Consider the following 18,016-nt stretch of genomic DNA (forward strand, 5'->3'; position numbering starts at 1 on the left):
AAAAAAAAAAAAAAAAAAAAAAAAAAAAAAAAAAAAAAAAAGAATGTATATTCTGCAGGTGTTAGATAAAATCATCTGTAAATGTTTGTTAGATCCATTTGTTTATGGTTCTATTTCAATCCAATTTTTTTTGTTGTTTTTTGGTCTAGATGATCTATCTGATGCTGAGATTGAGGTGTTGAAATCCCCCTTATTCTTATATAGGAGTCTGTCTCTTCCTTTAGATCCAATAATACTTTTTTTCTATATCTGGGTGCTCTGGTGTTGGGTGTATATGTGTTCAGAATTATTATATCCTCTTACTGACTTGATCCCTTTATCATTTTATAATGACCTTCTTTGTCCCTTTTTACTGTTTTTGACTTAAAATCTGTTTTATCTGATGAAAATGCAGATATTCCTGTACACTTCTGGTTTCTGTTTGCATGGAATACATTTTCCATTCTTTTACTTTGTCTATGTCTTTATATGTGAAGCGAGTTTCTTGTAGGCAGCATGTAGTTAGGTCATGTATTTTTTATCCATTCAACCAGTCTTTATCTTTTAAGTGGAAATTTTAATTTGTTTATAATCAAGGTCGTTATTGATAAGTGAGTATTCCTGTCATTTTATTAATTGTTTTCTGGTTGTTTTGTAGATGTCTTGGTCTTTTGTTTCTCTCTTATTGTTTATCATTGCTGTTTGTTGCTTTTCTGTAGTGCCAGCAGTGGCAGCAGTGGGATAGACAGATGGATAGGATCTTGGACTCCTGGCCAGCATGTGTGGCATCAGCAATAATAGTAGTGGTGATGGGACAACACTTAGGCTCCCAGGCAGCACTCACTATTGTTAGCAAGGATGGGAGGACAGTCTGCAGCCCCCAGCTGGGTGCTTGCATGTGGATGCAGGTAGTGGGGTTAGTGGCAGGCTGGGTGGGCTCATCCTTGGGTCTCTGGTAGGAGTGCACAGATGCCAGCAAGGGTGGACTGGGCATGTTGGTCCCTAGGCACCTGCATGGCATCCTCAGGCACTGGCGCAAGTGGAGGGTGGTGTTTCAGACTGGGTGGGCCTATTTCTAGGTCCGCCAATGGTGCACATGGGTACAGGTTGTGATAGGCAGGGCAGGATGACCCACTGTGGTGGGTGGAGAGAGCCTAATGTCAGAGTGCATGCAAGTGCGCAGTGGTTCTGTTGCTGTAGGATGGGTGGTGGGGCATAGGTGGGGGGTGGGGGGCAGTGGTTGGTGTTAGTGGGAGCAACTCCAAGCCAGTGGGCAGCTTTCAGGCTTTGGATAATATTTGTTTTGGCCTCTGGTGGCAGCAGCAGCAGCTGCAGTTGTATGCAGGGAAAGCCTGTCCTCGTGGTGTATTAGTGCACAGCAGCCATGCTACTTTGAGGGTAGAGGTTGCTGTCAATGGCAGCATCCTCAGGCAAGTGGGTGGCTTTCAGGCTCTGGGGAGCACATGCTTCAACCTCTAGTTGTGGCAGGAGTGACAGGTATTGGGGCAGCAGTGTGCGGGGAGAACTTGTCATCAAGTCACATGCTAGTGTGCAATGGCCCTGCTGCTGGTGTGGGCAGGGTTTCTGTCAACAGCTTCAGATAGGCAGCTCTCAGGTTTTAGAGAGGATGAGCTTTGGCTCTCTTTGTCCCAGAGGCAGTCTCCATGGCATGTTGCACTGCTCCATTTCCTGGAGTATAGGAATCTGTAGAGGCTAGAATGTTGGGGATCCTGCCACACTGCCGGACCCAGCTGGCCTTGCACCACTGAAACTCTTCAGGTGAATGCAGCAGGATGTAAGTGGGGCTCCAGGGGTTTGGAGATGTAGGGACTAATGTCAGCACAGAATCCAGTCTCTTGAGGGCTGACTCTCAACATAGCACCACGGTATGGTTTCTTAGGTCTAGGGGATGTCTGGGATCCAGTATTAGCTAGCTCCCTCTGTGGAGCAAGCTGTCACGTGGTCTCCTGGAAGCTCCTTACATTAGTGCCAGGTTCCAGGAAGACTGAGGGGTTCTCCTATGGCTAGGATTGCAGGAGTTCATGGTGGGAATGTGGACTGCTGGGGTCACTCACTTACCCTTCCCCCACATTGGAGAGTCTCTCCAGGCTTCCAGCCTATCCTAGCCAAGCAAGCTGCCTCACTTTCCTTTCCTTCCTTGTCTTAGGTGTTTCCTGTCACTTCTCTGTTGAAATTCAGCATTCTCTCTTAGGTGATCTATTCGAAGTGTAATTATATACTATTTTGGTTCTTCTTTGTGGAGGAGGTGAGTGTTTGATACCTCTAGTAAGCCATCTTGAATCCTTCCTGAATATTTGACCTTTTTAACTTAAAAAAAATTTCATATAATTAAACTATTGCAATTGACATATAAATGTAATTATATATTTAATTATAACAATATGCATTATATACATTATATAACAACATAAAATATTTGAAGAGCACATAATATAAATACATATACATTAATAAACTGTAAATATAATATGCAATTGAATACATTTAAATAATATAATTTATAAAATATGAATATATTGTATAACCTGTAATGATATTAGAATATAAGTTATAATAAAGCATGTACAAAATATACATATGATAATGGTATATAGTATTATTACTATGTACTATACATGTATTGTTTTTTCGTATTATATAAAATGAATACATTTGAAAATATAGGTTAGAATATTTCATAATGCCCTTTTACTGTCATGAAGTGAAATTTATAGGTAATATGACTCACCTATCACCTAAATTTGAAAAAACAATTAATGAATTTAATATAAAGATGAAATATAAGTAATTTAGTGAGAACTAATATGTATTATATGTAAAGGCTTGAGAGGTACAGTAGAATAATTAACAAAATAAGTATATAATTAACATGAGCAGTAGTAGTGGTAGCAGTAGGAATAGGAAACCCTTACTGAGCCTTATCTGTGTGTCAGTCCCTGTTCTAAGTACTTTCAGGTGTGTGAACACCTTTAAGTACACTCTCTTAGACGTCAGTAGACTGGAACACATCTCAGAAGAACCTTCAGTTAACTGACATTTATTCCCACCTACACCCTCTCCCTTGTAAGACAAGCTTTTAGTCACTAGTATGTTTTTTTCAAGATACTTATCTATGTATATAAGAGCCTAAACTTGAAAGAAATAGTGGTTATCTCAAGGCAGGGGTTTGATATGAGGAATGAGGATAGGACTGTGTGTACTGAATAAAGGAGACATTAGCTATATCTGCAATGTTTATTTCCTTAATAAAACAAAGCTATTGAAAGTGAATTGGAAAAAAGTTAACACTATTAATTTTGAAAGATGAAATCATGAGAATTTTTAATATTATTCATTGTAGTTCTCTGTTAACATTGAAATTTTAAAAACTAATAATAAAGAATATCACCAGGAGATTTTCCACGATCATATATGCAGCTTATCTTCCCAACCTTGAAACTCACCAACTCGGATAATCCATTTTACCGGTACTGGGTTAGAGCTTGTCTGGTTTAGCACCTTCATTTCTTTAAGGAGTAGAAACTGGCTTTCCTTAAATTGGGTATCTTGTTAATGAGGCAGAGGCGGAATGATAACTCAGATTTTCTGATCTCCAGCCAGCTGTCTACTGTTTTCAGTACCTTAGCATTGGGGTCCAGGACGATGACCTCAAAAGCCTGACATATCTTCAGTCAAGCCACAAGGATTTTATTCTCTTCACAATTCTCTACTTATTGGGATAGAAAAGTGGATTCAGATGTTTTAGAAAAGATTTCTGAAAATCCAAAGGTTAATTTCCAGCTAATGTGAAAATTAGTTAACCAAAGTAGTTCACTCCACTGACTTTTAATTATGTGAGTTATCACAGGATGAGAATTTATGGAGTCAACCCTCTGTATCCACAGGTTTCACATCCATGGATTCAACTAAGCATGGATCAAAAATATTTAAACAATAACAATATAACAATAAAAATAACACAAAAAATAGAATATAACAACTATTTACATTGTATTAGGTATTATAAATACTCTAGAGATAATTTAGAGTATGTGAAAGGATGCGTGTAGGTCATATTTCAAATACTACACCATTTTATATCAAGGTCTTGAGCATTCAAAGATTTTATTATCCTAATGTAGGGGAGAGGGTCCTGAAACCAATCCCTTGTGGATACTGAGGGCTGACTATAAACCTAAATTCAGTAAGACCTCGTAAGTTTCTGATCTGGGAGGTACTGAGGGGAGATGGAGAGTAAACAGAAAGAAAGAAAAACGTGAGTCTCTGACCTTGACTAAAGTGCAAATCAATAAAGTAGGAAAACCAAGATGCCATTTGACACCTACTTAAGCTCAGAGCATGACTAGGATTTGGTTGGGATATGCATGGAAGGTAGGAAAAATGGTATGAGGATGAAGACAGGAAGAAACTGACTGAGCAAAGGTCCACAGCATAAGTGCTTTCTGACAAGGTTGGGTAAGGTGAGACAGGCAGGGAAGTCAACCTGTCTAGAGCAGGAAGTTTCTCTTGGAGAGTGGTAGACAGATACTTTGATAGGGTAGACTTGGTGATTTTGACTATTCAGCATGGAATCATGAGTTCTGGAGTACAGTTGCAGCAGAGAAATTATTTTGTTATTCCTGTTTGTTAGATGCTAGCTAACCCAATTAAAAAATGAGCAATAACTGAACAGAAATTTCTGAAAAGACACACAAATGACCAACAGATATGTGAAATAATGTCACCGTAACTAATTACCAGAGAAATCCAAATTAAAACCAAAATGAGACATCACCTTACACCTGCTAAAATGGCTACTACCAAAAAGATAAAAGATTGTGTTGGCCATAGGATATAATTTTAATGTAGCAAACCCCCACATTGTGACCATACCTCCATATTCAGCTTCCTCTCTGATGACTGCCATCATGCTATACTTCACCAACCCTTAACTGCTTACAGTTTTGAGTACACACTGTATTCCTCACCTTTGTACCTCTGCTACCATGGTCCTCTTCATCTGGCTGAACTCTATCTAGTTCTTTAGACTCAGCTTAATCAATATATTTCCAGGAGCCTATCCTTACCCTAAAATGACTTTCAAGAAATGCACATAGAAATCTTGTACAACATTGATACATTGGAAAAAAATTACCATAAACTCTTAACTCTAATGTGAGCGTTGTAACTATTTGATGATTTTCCTTCCAACTTTTTAAGGCCTATTTTATTTAAACAATAGAGATTTTATTGTACAAAATTTTGCATTCTGTTTTTTATTTGATTTGACATTATCCTTTGAGCATTATCCCATCATTAAAAACAATTTAAATAGCTTTATAATATATTCCACCATGTTGGCTTACTTCAATACATCTAATTATTCTTCTATTTAAAAAAAAAGATTGTGTTGGCAAGGTTGTGGAGGAAAGGGAACCCTTGCACACTATTGGTGGGAATGGATGTTAGTATACATACACACAATAGAATACTATTCAGCCTTTAAAAAGTAGAAAATCTTGTCATTTGCTTCAACATGGATGAACCTGGAGGATATTATGTTAAGTGAAATAAGCCAAGCACAGAAAGACAAATACCACATGATCTTACTTATATGTAGGATCTAAAAAAGTTGAACTTAACAGAAGCAGAGACTAGAATGGTGATTACCAGGGGTGGAAAGTGAGGAATGGAATAATATTGATTAAAGGGTACAAAGTTTCAGTCAAACAGGAGGAATAATTTCAAGATATCTATTGCGCAGCATAGGAACTATAGTTAATATATACCTGAAAATTGTGAAGAAAGTCAATCTTAAAAGTTATCACTACAAAAAAAATTCATGTGAGGTGAAGGTTATGTTAATTAGCTTGATTTAATCATTTTACAATGTATACACATATAGAAACATCATGTCATATGTCATATATTTATATAATTTTATTTTTAATTAAAACTTAATAAAGACAAAAAAAGAATATTGAAATAATCCAAGCAAGACATGAGAAGCACTTAGATAGACTTCAGTGTCTTTAAGGATAGAAAGGAAGGGGACAGATTTGAGTAACTTTTCAGAAATGGGCAAGGCTTAATGTCTTATGGAAAGGGTAGGAGGTGGTCAGTGAGAAGAGAAAGTCAAGATTCAGTGATGACTCCACACTTTTTGGCTTAGATGACTGTGAACATGAGAAGTGGGGCAGATTTTGCAGGGGAGAGAAGCTCACTGCCTAGCATCCTGGATTTGAGGGGACAGTAGAAACCCTGTTACAGGGCTTGGTGGGCAGTTCTACTACCCTGTCTCCCACAGGCACATTAGCATTAACATCAGTGCATCTGAGGAATTGTCCTGGCTAGTGTCTAATTCCCAAGAAGACTCATCAGGTCTCAAGGTAATCAGAAGTTGAGGAGTTGGTTGTAATGCCTCTCCGTGGCTTCACTTTCAGAATGCACTGGAGGCTCATTCATTAGATAAAGATCAAAAGAGTGATTTTGACAAAGCATTGCACAGATTCTGTAATGAGAGGGAAATGAAAATGGTTGGCAGCCCATTATTAAGCGTAATAACTAGGTTGCAATGAGATGAAGGACTTCATTTAGGCAGATCTTTCCCATTGATGAATAATACGGGGTAAAAGTGTGAAAGGAAGCATATAATCCAATTCATAAAATATGTAAACTGAGCAGAAATTTCTGCAAAGGTATTTTAAAAAACCCAAGGCAATAATCATTCATTGTATATATAGAGCTGAGTGTGAAATCTTTCTACTGCTGGACAATGATGCACAGATGAAATTTTTAAAATCAATATTTTTTCCAGACAGAACTTTATTTTTTTTTTAAAATGACAAAAGCTCTGTCTGTACTTCTAGGCTGGGAGAAAAGAGGCACAGGTGTAGCAACAGGGGCACAGGCCACTCACATTTTAGAGAGTTTGACTTGCTTGTGCCTGTGGAGTGCCCACTTGAGGCAGACAGAGTCCTCTGTGCTGGGTATAAACAGGAAGAAACTTTTCTTAGATGGGGGCATATCTGAGACAGAAATAGAGGGCATTCAACTCCCACATTAAAATACTAGGAAAAAGAGCATAACATTTTATTCAACAAGTAAAATATATACAAATGTTAAAATAAACACAACTATATTTCTTTTTTTTAAGAGGAATTGACTGAATTTTATTTATTTATTATTTATTTATTGAGACAGAGTCTTGATCTGTTGCCCAGGCTGGAGTGCAGTGGCATGACCTCTGCTGGTGTGCAGTGGCGCAATCTCTGTTCACTGCAACCTCTGCCTCCCAGTCCCAAGCGACTCGTGCCTCACCCTCCAGAGTAGCTGGGATTACAGGCGTGTCCTGCTAATTTTTGTATTCTTAGTAGAGATGGAGTTTCACTGTCTTGGCCAGACTGGTCTCGAACCCCTGGCCTCAAGTGATCTGCCCGCCTCGGCCTCCCAAATTGCTGAGATCACAGGCATGAGCCACTGCACAGGCCCACACACAACTATATTTCTTAAATATAATGGTAGGAATGGGATAATCATTCCCAGATACTTAATTTTAAATAAATTGATAGGGGTCAGATAAAGTTTTCCAAAGTTTAGATCTGACCTTTGGAGATTACGTCAAGATCATGAATTATTAATAATTACTCTGTAAACACTGTATAACTCATAGATAAATAATTAGCATACATTATCTTACAGCTATTCTTCCCACAATGGTTATTATTTGGGAATATGATGTCCCTCAGCTGGAAATGTCTACTCCTGGACAGGCATGAACTCTGTGGAATACACATGACAATTTGGATAGCACCAAGCAAATTTTAATATTTTACTAGCTCCTGGGCTGGGATGAATAGAATATAGGAGGCAGGATATAGAACACATAATGATTAAGATTATAAGTTCTGTGTTCAGCTTATTTGGGTTAGAGTCTGAATTCTGCCACTACAACTTGAGTGACCTTGAGCAAGTCACTTAAACTCTCTGAGCTTTCTTTTGCTCTCATCAGTAAGGTGGAAATAAGAAGAGTCCCTCCCTCCCAAAGCTGACATGAGAATGAAAGGAGAAAAATTTGTGCAAAACACCTAGCACAGTTCTTGGATGTTCTGTTCTAAGGGCCCAATTAAACTAATAGCTGCTGCTGCTGCTGTTACACCTTTCTGTGCTGGGTCATTCACTGGGGGTGTCTGTGTGTGTAGCCTGGTTCCCCAGTTTGAGCAAGATCGCAGCTGTATCCTCAACTTTTGGCTTCTGTCACCGACAACGGTGCATTCCCATAGGTGTGCTGTGATTCACCTCCAGCAACCAGCAGCTGGTCAATGATAAATCCGTAGTTTTAAAGCTAATGTGGGGAAAACATGTAAAACAAAAACTTGGACAGCTCGCCCTCTAGTGGTAATTTTATGAATTGCCCCCAACAATTGCCCTGTTAGCTCACAGGAAAACTGTTAGTAAAAATGAGTGGGATTAAGTTTGCATAGTTAAAACACCTGGTTTAATAAACGAATTTGTTAATCACAAACACATAATAAGCTAGTATAGGGTACATGCTTGCATATTTTCTCACGTGCTGATTAGCCATTATACCTAACGAGGGATTTCCAATTTGGGGAAATAAAAGTCCAGAATCAGCAATTCTATACGTAGTTATATATCCTGTCCCCCAATAAGAAATTGTGTATAGTCATTAGAGTCTAGTTTCATTGCACTCAATATTCTTTTTTTCTGAAATAATGTTATAATTGTTGATAATAGCAACTTATCCTCTTGTAGGTATTTATAAATTTTCACAGTGTTTTTATTTATTATTATTATTATTTTTTTTTTTACAACAGATAGATGCAGCAGGATTTGCCTTCCTGATTGTACTGAAGGGAAATTAGGAGGCTTATCTATAAAGAGGCTAAATGAGTTTGCTTGGGACACTCAGGGCACTTTGCAGGGGACTGCACTGATTTTTACTCGTAGGAATCTCCTTCTAGCAAAATAAATTGCATAGATGCTGGTATGTTCCTTTCTAGTCTTTATGTGCTCCTTCTTTGGAATCTTTATGTCGAACTCCCTAGACATACACTGGTTGTACAGATCAGAATGAAAATGATTAAAATAGAGATACAAGTTTTATAGAAGTGGCTTTCTTCACTCCATTATAATTGTTTTGGAGAACTCATATATTAAAGCACTTTGTTTGTTTGTTGGTTTTGAGACAGAGTCTCACTGTGATGCCCAGGCTGGAGTGCAATGGCATGATCTCAGCTTGCTGCAACCTCCACCTCCTGGGTTCAAGTGATTCTCCTGCTTTGGCCTCCCAAGTAACTGGGACTGCAGGCATGCGCCACCATGCCTGGCTAATTTTTGTATTTTTGGTAGAGACAGGGTTTCACCATATTGGCCAGGCTGGTCTCGAACTCATGACTTCAGGTGATCTGCCCACCTCAGCCTCCCAGAATGCTGGGATTACAGGTGTGAGCCACTGCACCCGGCTGATATTGAAGCATTTGTACCCACAAGACTAAACCAAATAATAACTTTTTGAGCCTCATAGAAATCTAAGTCAAGGGAGTAGTGATGAGAATCTTAAAAGCCCACAATTGTTCTTTTAAATACTGAAATTGCTATTCATAAGACTTGAGTGAACAGAGACAGGATAATTTAGGAATAGGAGGTGTTTTCAAATCCAGGGACCAGAATATTTATAATCATACTCACTGATTGTGAAACAGAGGGCAGACATACATTCACTTATACTTTCAGTGGGTTCGTTCCATAGCAAGCTTCAGTCCAACTGCAGAGTTTCACTATTCAGGGGAAATAGTGAAATTCCCTTCCTTCAATGCCTCCATTCACATTTGTGGCTGGTCAGTGAGATACAGTTATCAAATCACCTGTGGGAGAAGCCAGTCTATCCAGTCAACACTCTTCTCAGGAGCCCTGCAAGGAGCTTGCTTAAATAGGTGCCACTGGAATTGTGAACAGTATAGGGCTGGATAGCTCTGTGGATTGGAGACTTGTGCAGATGAGATCAAGCGCACCAGTTGGCTCCCTCTATGGGCTACCCAGTTCCACTGTGCCCCAGTTGATCTGTAGCCTGCACCTTTGTCAGCTGCATCACAGATGTATTCATTCAGCCATTCAGCGTTTGCCAAATATGTATGGAGAGTCTACATACAAGGGGCTGTGGAAGTATGGCATGTGATTGCAAACTCCTGATGACAGAAATCTGACTTGTGTGCATTACTTTTAATGGCACTTGGCAAATTCAGTTATATGTGACCTTTCATCTCTTCTTGCCCTTTTGTGACTTTCTGATACCTCTAAGCTCTTCCCCTCTTAATGTCAGTGTTCAATCCCTCCATGTTGACTGATCACCTGACTTTTCAGACCTCTTACCTCAGCCTGTACTACTTAGTTGCTTCCCTAGTCCCAAATCTAAAAATAAGTGTGCTATATCCTTTTCTAGCTCTTTTTTTCCCCACTCTTGGATTATTAAGAATAGCAATCCAATAAAAAATAATCATACCAACTTGTTGGAATCTAGTAGGGATCTAATACTCTAATTTAGGTTTAAGGCTACAATGCCTTAACTCATGGAAATGGATTTCTACTGATGAAAGTGTAGAGTGAGAAAATATTTGGTGGCACATAGGCATTCATAGATCCGTGTTATCATACCTCTGGTCCATTTTAATGGGAAAATTCCCTGAGATCTCTTGAAATATCTTCTGTTGTAACCTTACACTGCAAATACTAAGGGAAAAGAATAAATGGGGATAACGTTTAGAAATTACTTTCTCCATTATTGTATTTCTGTTCTCTGGCTATTGACTACCTTATAACTAAATACTCCCTCTCTGATACCTAAGGCAAGGGAACAGAAGAACAGAGACCATAAATCTATTAAGTCAAATACATATTGCTCACATGGCCTTTAAAGGGAAATGAATTATCAGTGTACTCTCCAGGTCTGCATGATAAAACTAATTGTAATGGCAATTAAATGTATTACACTGCCATTGAGCATGCTTGCTGTGACTCTGGAGCAGATACATTGATTACCTTCAGTACTTACCATGTCCCATCACTAATGGGCCAAAGCAGACTGTTAACATTGTAAAGGTGTAGGATTACGCAATAGATCACTTAGAAGAGATAACTAAAGAGATTTGGGAAGCAAATTGAAATAGCATTTCAATTTTTTTTCTATCAAGTAGGTAATGATAGAGTTTGATGCTATTTTGCAAAGCCAAATTTGTTAATTCAAAATATTTGCTGTGCATCTTAGGATTAGGGGAAAACAAAAACTGAAATATTAAACAGTTTTTAAAAATATTCCCATGGGGTTTATTTTGTTTCTATTAACCAACTTTTGAAAAACAAGCTATGAGAAAACATATATTTTCTAATAAATATTTATATCATTACCTCTCAGTTGTTTCAATGCATGCAAAGAGTATCACAGATAATTTATAAAAAGAATAATATAAAATCCATTTAAAGATGATAAAACAATAAATATTAAAGTTGTATTTGATCCAGAGGTGTATCACTAGAAATTTATAATAACCCAGAAAGTTCAACAAATTCAAGTTTCCTTCTTTTCCTTCCTGAAAGTTTTGTAGTGACAAATGACAGGTAAACAATCCAATAGCAAGGACTGAATTAAAAAGACCCCTAAGAGACAGCCAGTGATCAGTACATATTTAGTCCAAACCACTGTACCTTCTTGGCTTTAACAGTGTACAACAATCATCAGAATCCATAGTGATGAATCTGATACCTCTGAATCCTCGAAGAAAGTTTAGATGCCCTTCACTATCAATTTAAAGGGAGTTATTTATTTGTTTGTTTGTTTATTTCTAATGAATACCTCACATACTATAAGAGGAGTTGAGGCAGTGTGTAATAACAGCCCACGTGCAGCAGGCCAGTGAAAGCCAAAGTCAGAAAGAGAGATCAGAAACCAGAGTTCAAAATCTTTCTTGGGCCATAGACCCCTTTGAAAATCTGAAAGAAAAAAGAGCTATGGAAAATTTCCCCAGAAAAGTATACCTGTGTAAATAGGCACATTGTTTTGCCAACAACCTTGAAGCTCAGGCAGGCATCCTCCCACTGGGTGTCCTTGAACCCTAGTTCAAGAACCCCTCATATAGAGAAAGTGAAATCCTGAGGTAAGATAGTTATTACACTTGAACATTGCATTTAGCTCTGAGCTTTCTGTCAACTGAGGTTAAAAGATTAAACACGCTGGGTTAGAGTTCTCAACATCTAAAAAAGGAAGCAGATCAGTTCAAAAAATCATAAGTGAAACATATAATTTTAAAATGGCAATGCTTATACATTTATCTGAGATGATTGTTTTTTAAAGGGTAATCAAGAAAAATGAAGGGATATAGCGTAATTTGATGAATTTTTTTTGAAAATAAGAGATTGGAAATAAAATAGCTATGCTAATTATATTGACCAGCATATGAGATTGGCCACAGCATTTCATTTTTAATCCTTCTGCAAAATAAGGAATTTACTGTACATGTCTTTCTTTAATGGTAGATTTACCTACCTACCTAATATTATTTGATTACAGCTGACAGTAATATAATATATTCCCATGAGCACTCAGCAGCTAAGCAGAAAGGGAGGCCTTAGGGTATAAAGAGAAATTGACCTATGGTTAAATGTATGCTATTAATAGGTCATACCATGGAAAACTAGCATGTATATAACAGCAAATAATTACTGTAGGTGCCTACTGCTTTCAACTAGAGCATTTACTTTCTCAAAGGCAAATAATAGCACAATTGTTATTGTCACAATTATAGGCATAGGCAGTATAGGGTAGGGGTTAAGAACACAATCTGGAATCAGAGACTGGTTTTCCACCACTTATTGGCTGTGTGACCTTGGGCAAAGTCATTTAACTTCTTTTGTTTCAGTGTCTTCATTTGTAAAATAATAAGAAAAGCATTCATCTCAGGACCACTTCTAGGCTGTGTAGAGGTCTCTTGGAAATAAGTGTTTTGTGGGGCTCCTGTCTATATAAACAATTTGAGTCACCTAAAACCAATATGTCAGCGTCATTCTAGTAGTCCAATTTCACAGGCTAATGTGATGGAAATACTGCAAGGCTAGTAGAAGCAAACAACTTGCCTGGCCACTCTGCTGGAATTAGGACCTGGCCATGGTGCCACAGGACAACCCTACAGGCACGAGTTCTGAAACTCCTTGAAGAATCTGTTCTATCCCAAGCAGAAGGTGGCTGCAGAAGATTGGAAGATACCCCAAAGGCACAAGGCTGGAGCAGGGACTGTGCTTACTAAGGTTTAAGCAGGATACAAGTCTATCTCATAGGGTCACTGGGAAGATTGAATGAAGTAATCTATGAGGAGCACTTAGGATATGTTGGTGATGATTACTGCTCACACTATTATTGTCAACAATGCTCACTGTATCTTACGCCTCTTCTGATTTTCTTTCAGTGGATGGCTGCATTGATTGGTCAGTGGATCTCAAGACATATATGGCTTTGGCAGGTGAACCAGTCCGAGTGAAATGTGCCCTTTTCTACAGTTATATTCGTACCAACTATAGCACGGCTCAGAGCACTGGGCTCAGGCTTATGTGGTACAAAAACAAAGGTGATTTGGAAGAGCCCATCATCTTTTCAGAGGTCAGGATGAGTAAAGAGGAAGATTCAATATGGTTTCACTCAGCTGAGGCACAAGACAGTGGATTCTACACTTGTGTTTTAAGGTGAGTGTTGTGTGAAAACATTGTCCAGTTACATGGCTGATAGTCTTTTGAGTGGGACTTGAGTACATATAGGTATGCCTCATGTTGTATAATGGATATGTTCTTGAAAGGTTGCAGTACATGTGGAGCTTCAGTAAATTCCAATTCTAATTATCTGTCAGAACTACATAGCAAATTCCTATTAGATTTTCATAAAGTAGAATTCCCATTTACTGTGTGTGCTTATTTAATTTAGAAAATTTTGTGACTCGGGCCAGACGCAGTGGCTCACGCCTGTAATCCCAGCACTTTGGGAGTCCGAGGCGGGTGGATCACCTGAGGTCAGGAGTTCGAGACCAGCCTGACCAATATGGTGAAACCCTGTCTCTATTAAAAATACAAAAATTAGCTGAGCATGGTGGCGGGTGCCTGTTGTCCCAGCTACTCGGGAGGCTGAGGCAGGAGAATTGCTTGAACCCGGGAGGCAGAGGTTGCAGTGAGCCGAGACGGTGCCACTATACTCCAGCCTGGGCAACAGAGCGAGATTCTATCTCGAAAAATTAAAAAAAAAAAAGAAAAATTTCTGACTCATTTCTTCCCTCACCCCACCCCTGCCCCAGGGTCTTATATTAACAATTAGTTTTACATACAGCTAGTTGACTCAATTATCTTGATATCTGGTCATGAAAATGATCTAAAATATCATTTTAGCCATGATCTTGCCTTTCTTGTTGATGAAAAATAGTTTCAAATGCTTCTGGGAGATTTCTCAGCAAATGTACTACTGGTGAAATCCTTCATAGATTTTGCAATGCGAGTTTGAGTCCACTGTGTCTAAATAATCAACATGGAGCTCTGTAAATACACAGTCATCCTGAGTTTCTGGGTACTATAGTGGGAAGATATCACAGACACAATTCTTGCTTGCAAGAAGTTTACAGTAAAAAGCGTATGTTTTTCCCTTAGGGATTCTACAGTATGTTCTCCCTTCCCCCTCTACCCCAGTGATAGAATCTAGGTTCTAGCATCTAGCATCTCAAATAGAGACTGGATTAGGTATTTAAGTAGGTAGCTGAGACGACCTTTAAGCCACCTTTCAATTCTGCAATTTTGGGAGTCTTTGATCTTGCTCACCAGGGACCTGTACTCTACTATTTGATTTTAACTCCTTGGAAATGCAGACCTTTCCTATTTTTGTGTCCTGTGAACTTTGATGCCAAAGCTATGTCACTTCCTCATCAAAAGCACTTGGAAGCCCCTGGCGAAGCCTCATTGTTCAAAAGGCCGGGAGAACAAGGTGGTATATAAATAGAGAGCCTTCTGGATGCTCTAAGAATCACTTTTGTGTGCAGGGTAAAAAAGTGGAGTGACGGGGGAGCAAATGGTGAGTTTAGTCTGTTTGTGGTGGGCAAAATCTCCAGGATCTTTGAAGAACAGCAATCATTCTGATCACACCCTTAGTATTAAGCAATATTTTCTCTTACTTGGGCAGCTCTTGGCAAAATTGAGAAGTAGATGTAATTCAGCTTTAGTGACTGACACTATATTCTCTAGAGTGCTGCTGCTCTTTCCTTGCTTATCTCCTCTCTGCTTGTCTCCTCTCCATCCCCCACTGTCATTAAAAACCCACCAATCAAAATTATCTCTTTTCTCCTCCCACTACACCATTTGCTTTTTGTTTGTTGTTTTCACAAATTTAAAGTTTTATTTGCAAAGCATCAGTCAACTATGTACAGGTGCTAAGCTTACAATGAATTATTAAACAAATTGTTGCTACTTCCCCAGGTCTGTTAATGTCTTCAGTCTTGTTACCTCCCCTCTTTTCCCTTCTCTGCTCTAAACTCATTCCCTTACTCCTAGCAATATTAACAACTTAGTATGTATCCCTACATGCATTTCCCCTACTGTTTTAATTATACAAACATACTGACATGGGTATTTTCTCCTCATTGTTTTACAAAATGAAAAGAGGGTTATAGATTTCTCTGCATTTTCTTTGCTTAGTAAAAATACATGGTATAAATTTCTCCAAGTCAATTGATAGAGAGCTTTTTTTTTTTTAACTTTTATTTTAGGTTCAAGGGTATATGTGCAGGTTTGTTATACAGGTAAACTGCATGTCACGGGGATTTGATGTACAGATTATTTTGTCACCCAGGTAGTAAGCATAGTACCTGATAGGTAGTTTTTTAATTCTCTGCCTCCTCCCCCTCTCCACCATCAAGGAGGCCACCGTGTCTGTTGTTTCCTTCTTTGTACCTATGTGTTCTCATTGTTTCACTCCCACTTATAAGTGAGAACATGCAATATTTGGCTTCCTGTTCCTTATTTTACTAAGGATAATGGCCATCTACATTGCTACAGAGGACATTCTTATTTACAGCTGCATAGTATTCCATGGTGTATATATATGTACCACATTTTCTTTATCCTGTCTACCATTGATAGGCATTTAGGTTGATTCCATGTTTTTACTATTGTGAATAGAGCTGCAATGAATATATATGTACATGTGTCTTTATGGTAGACTGATTTATATTCCTTTGGGTATATACCTAATAATGGCATTGCTGGGTTGAAGGGTTAAATATATAATATTGTATGTTGCTTAATATTTTATGAAGCCACAGTTCAGTCAATCATTTCTGTATTGATGAGTATACACTTTGTTTCCAGTATTTTGTCCCTACAAAAGGTGCTGTAATAAAAATCCACTATTTGCTTTTCAATGAACTTCAAGAAGTCTTCAATTTACATAATTATGGCAAAGATAATGTAGAGCTCCTGTACACTTTATATCCAGCTTTCCCATTTTATTAACATCTTACATGACTGTAGTACATTTGTTACAATTAATGAACCAATAGTAGTACATTATTATTAGCTAAAGTCCATATATTCTTCACATTTCTTCAGTTTTTCCTTAATGCCTCTTTTTCTATTTCAGTATCCCATCGCTGGTAGCACATTGTATTTGGTTGTCATGTCTCCTTAAGCTCTTCTTGGCTGCATCAGTTCCTCAGACTTTCCTCATTTTTGATTACCTTGACAGTTTGAGGTGTACTGGTCAGATAATTTGTAGAATAGTCCTCAACTGGGATTTATCTGGATATTTTTCTCATGGTTAGACTGGGGTAATATGTTTTGAGGAGGAAGATTACAAAGGTAAAATACCATCCTCATCACGTTGTATCAAGGGTATAAAGTATCAATATGACTCATAACTGTTGATGTTGACTTTGATCACCTGGCTTGAGGTAGTGTTTATAATTTTTCTCTGTAAAGTTATTCTTTCTTTTTCTTCCTTTCCATACTGTAGTCTTTGGAAGAAAGTTATTATTCACAGTCCACACTTAAGAAGAAATATCTACATAAATTATTTCAAATTCTTCTGCATGGAAATTTGTCTCTCCCCTTCCCAACTTATTTATGCGTTCCATCATTTATTTATATCAGTATGGACTCATTAATATTTATATTATACACCGACTTGTAATGCAATTCTACTTAATTTTCTCACTCAAATTCTTCCACCTTTGCCCACAGGAAGCTCTTTCAGTTGGCTCATTTGTCCCTTTGATATAACTCTATCATCATGGAGTGGTGGTTGTATTTTTTATTTTTTATTTTTTTGGCATTTCCTTACATTGTAGAAAGATGCTCCAGGTTTATCTTATATATTTCGTGCCCCAGTCTAGAATTAGCCATTTTTCCAAGGAGTCCTGTTTTTCTAACGAATAATTGCATTAGAAACCTAGATTTGGTTGCTAGGTATGCTCATTGCTACTGGGGTGCTGTTGCTTCTGAGTCCTCTCAGCTGACAGTCTATTTGCTTTTAAACAAAGCCATAGATTGTGAAGGAGTACTTTAGGGATAGTGGAACTTCCCAAGGTCCCTGAAGTCCTTTCCTATAGGTGACCCTCTCTTTAAAGTACATTTCAGATTTGCCATTTTTACGTGTATTTTGGATGCCATCTGAGTCAGAGGTTCTCAACTCACATCTAGACCAATAGAAGATAAAAGAATTCCACTAAGATTCAAATATAACGGGTGACTTTTTAACTTTTGTGCAGCAAGCCTTAGGGAGCTATTGGGACTGATAGAGATAGGTGGAACTGTTGAATATAATCTCCCATGTGTGCCTTAGTAAGGAAAAAAATGTTTGGAAATCACTATTCTAATAGAATCAACCAGTCTTTTGTCAACTCAGAGATACATAAATCTATTCCAGGTATATAAGTGAAATAGCATCTGTCTGTAAATAATGAACCTGTTTTTCATATCTAGTAGTGGCCACTGACTTCTACTA

The 18,016-nt window shown here is 38.1% G+C and overlaps 1 protein-coding gene across 1 annotated transcript in view; it reads left to right on the forward strand.

Moving 5' to 3' along the window:
- IL1RAPL2 (interleukin 1 receptor accessory protein-like 2) overlaps positions 1 to 18,016 on the forward strand; it is a 1,250,305-nt gene that overhangs the window by 629,977 nt on the left and 602,312 nt on the right. The window contains exon 3 of the mRNA XM_011968259.1: positions 13,455 to 13,728. Coding sequence (XP_011823649.1) covers positions 13,455 to 13,728 — 274 coding nt within the window. The remainder of the gene's footprint in view (positions 1 to 13,454; positions 13,729 to 18,016) is intronic.

The sequence above is a fragment of the Mandrillus leucophaeus genome, unplaced genomic scaffold (assembly GCF_000951045.1).
Source record: "Mandrillus leucophaeus isolate KB7577 unplaced genomic scaffold, Mleu.le_1.0 Scaffold834, whole genome shotgun sequence".
NCBI classification, from domain to species: domain Eukaryota; kingdom Metazoa; phylum Chordata; class Mammalia; order Primates; family Cercopithecidae; genus Mandrillus; species Mandrillus leucophaeus.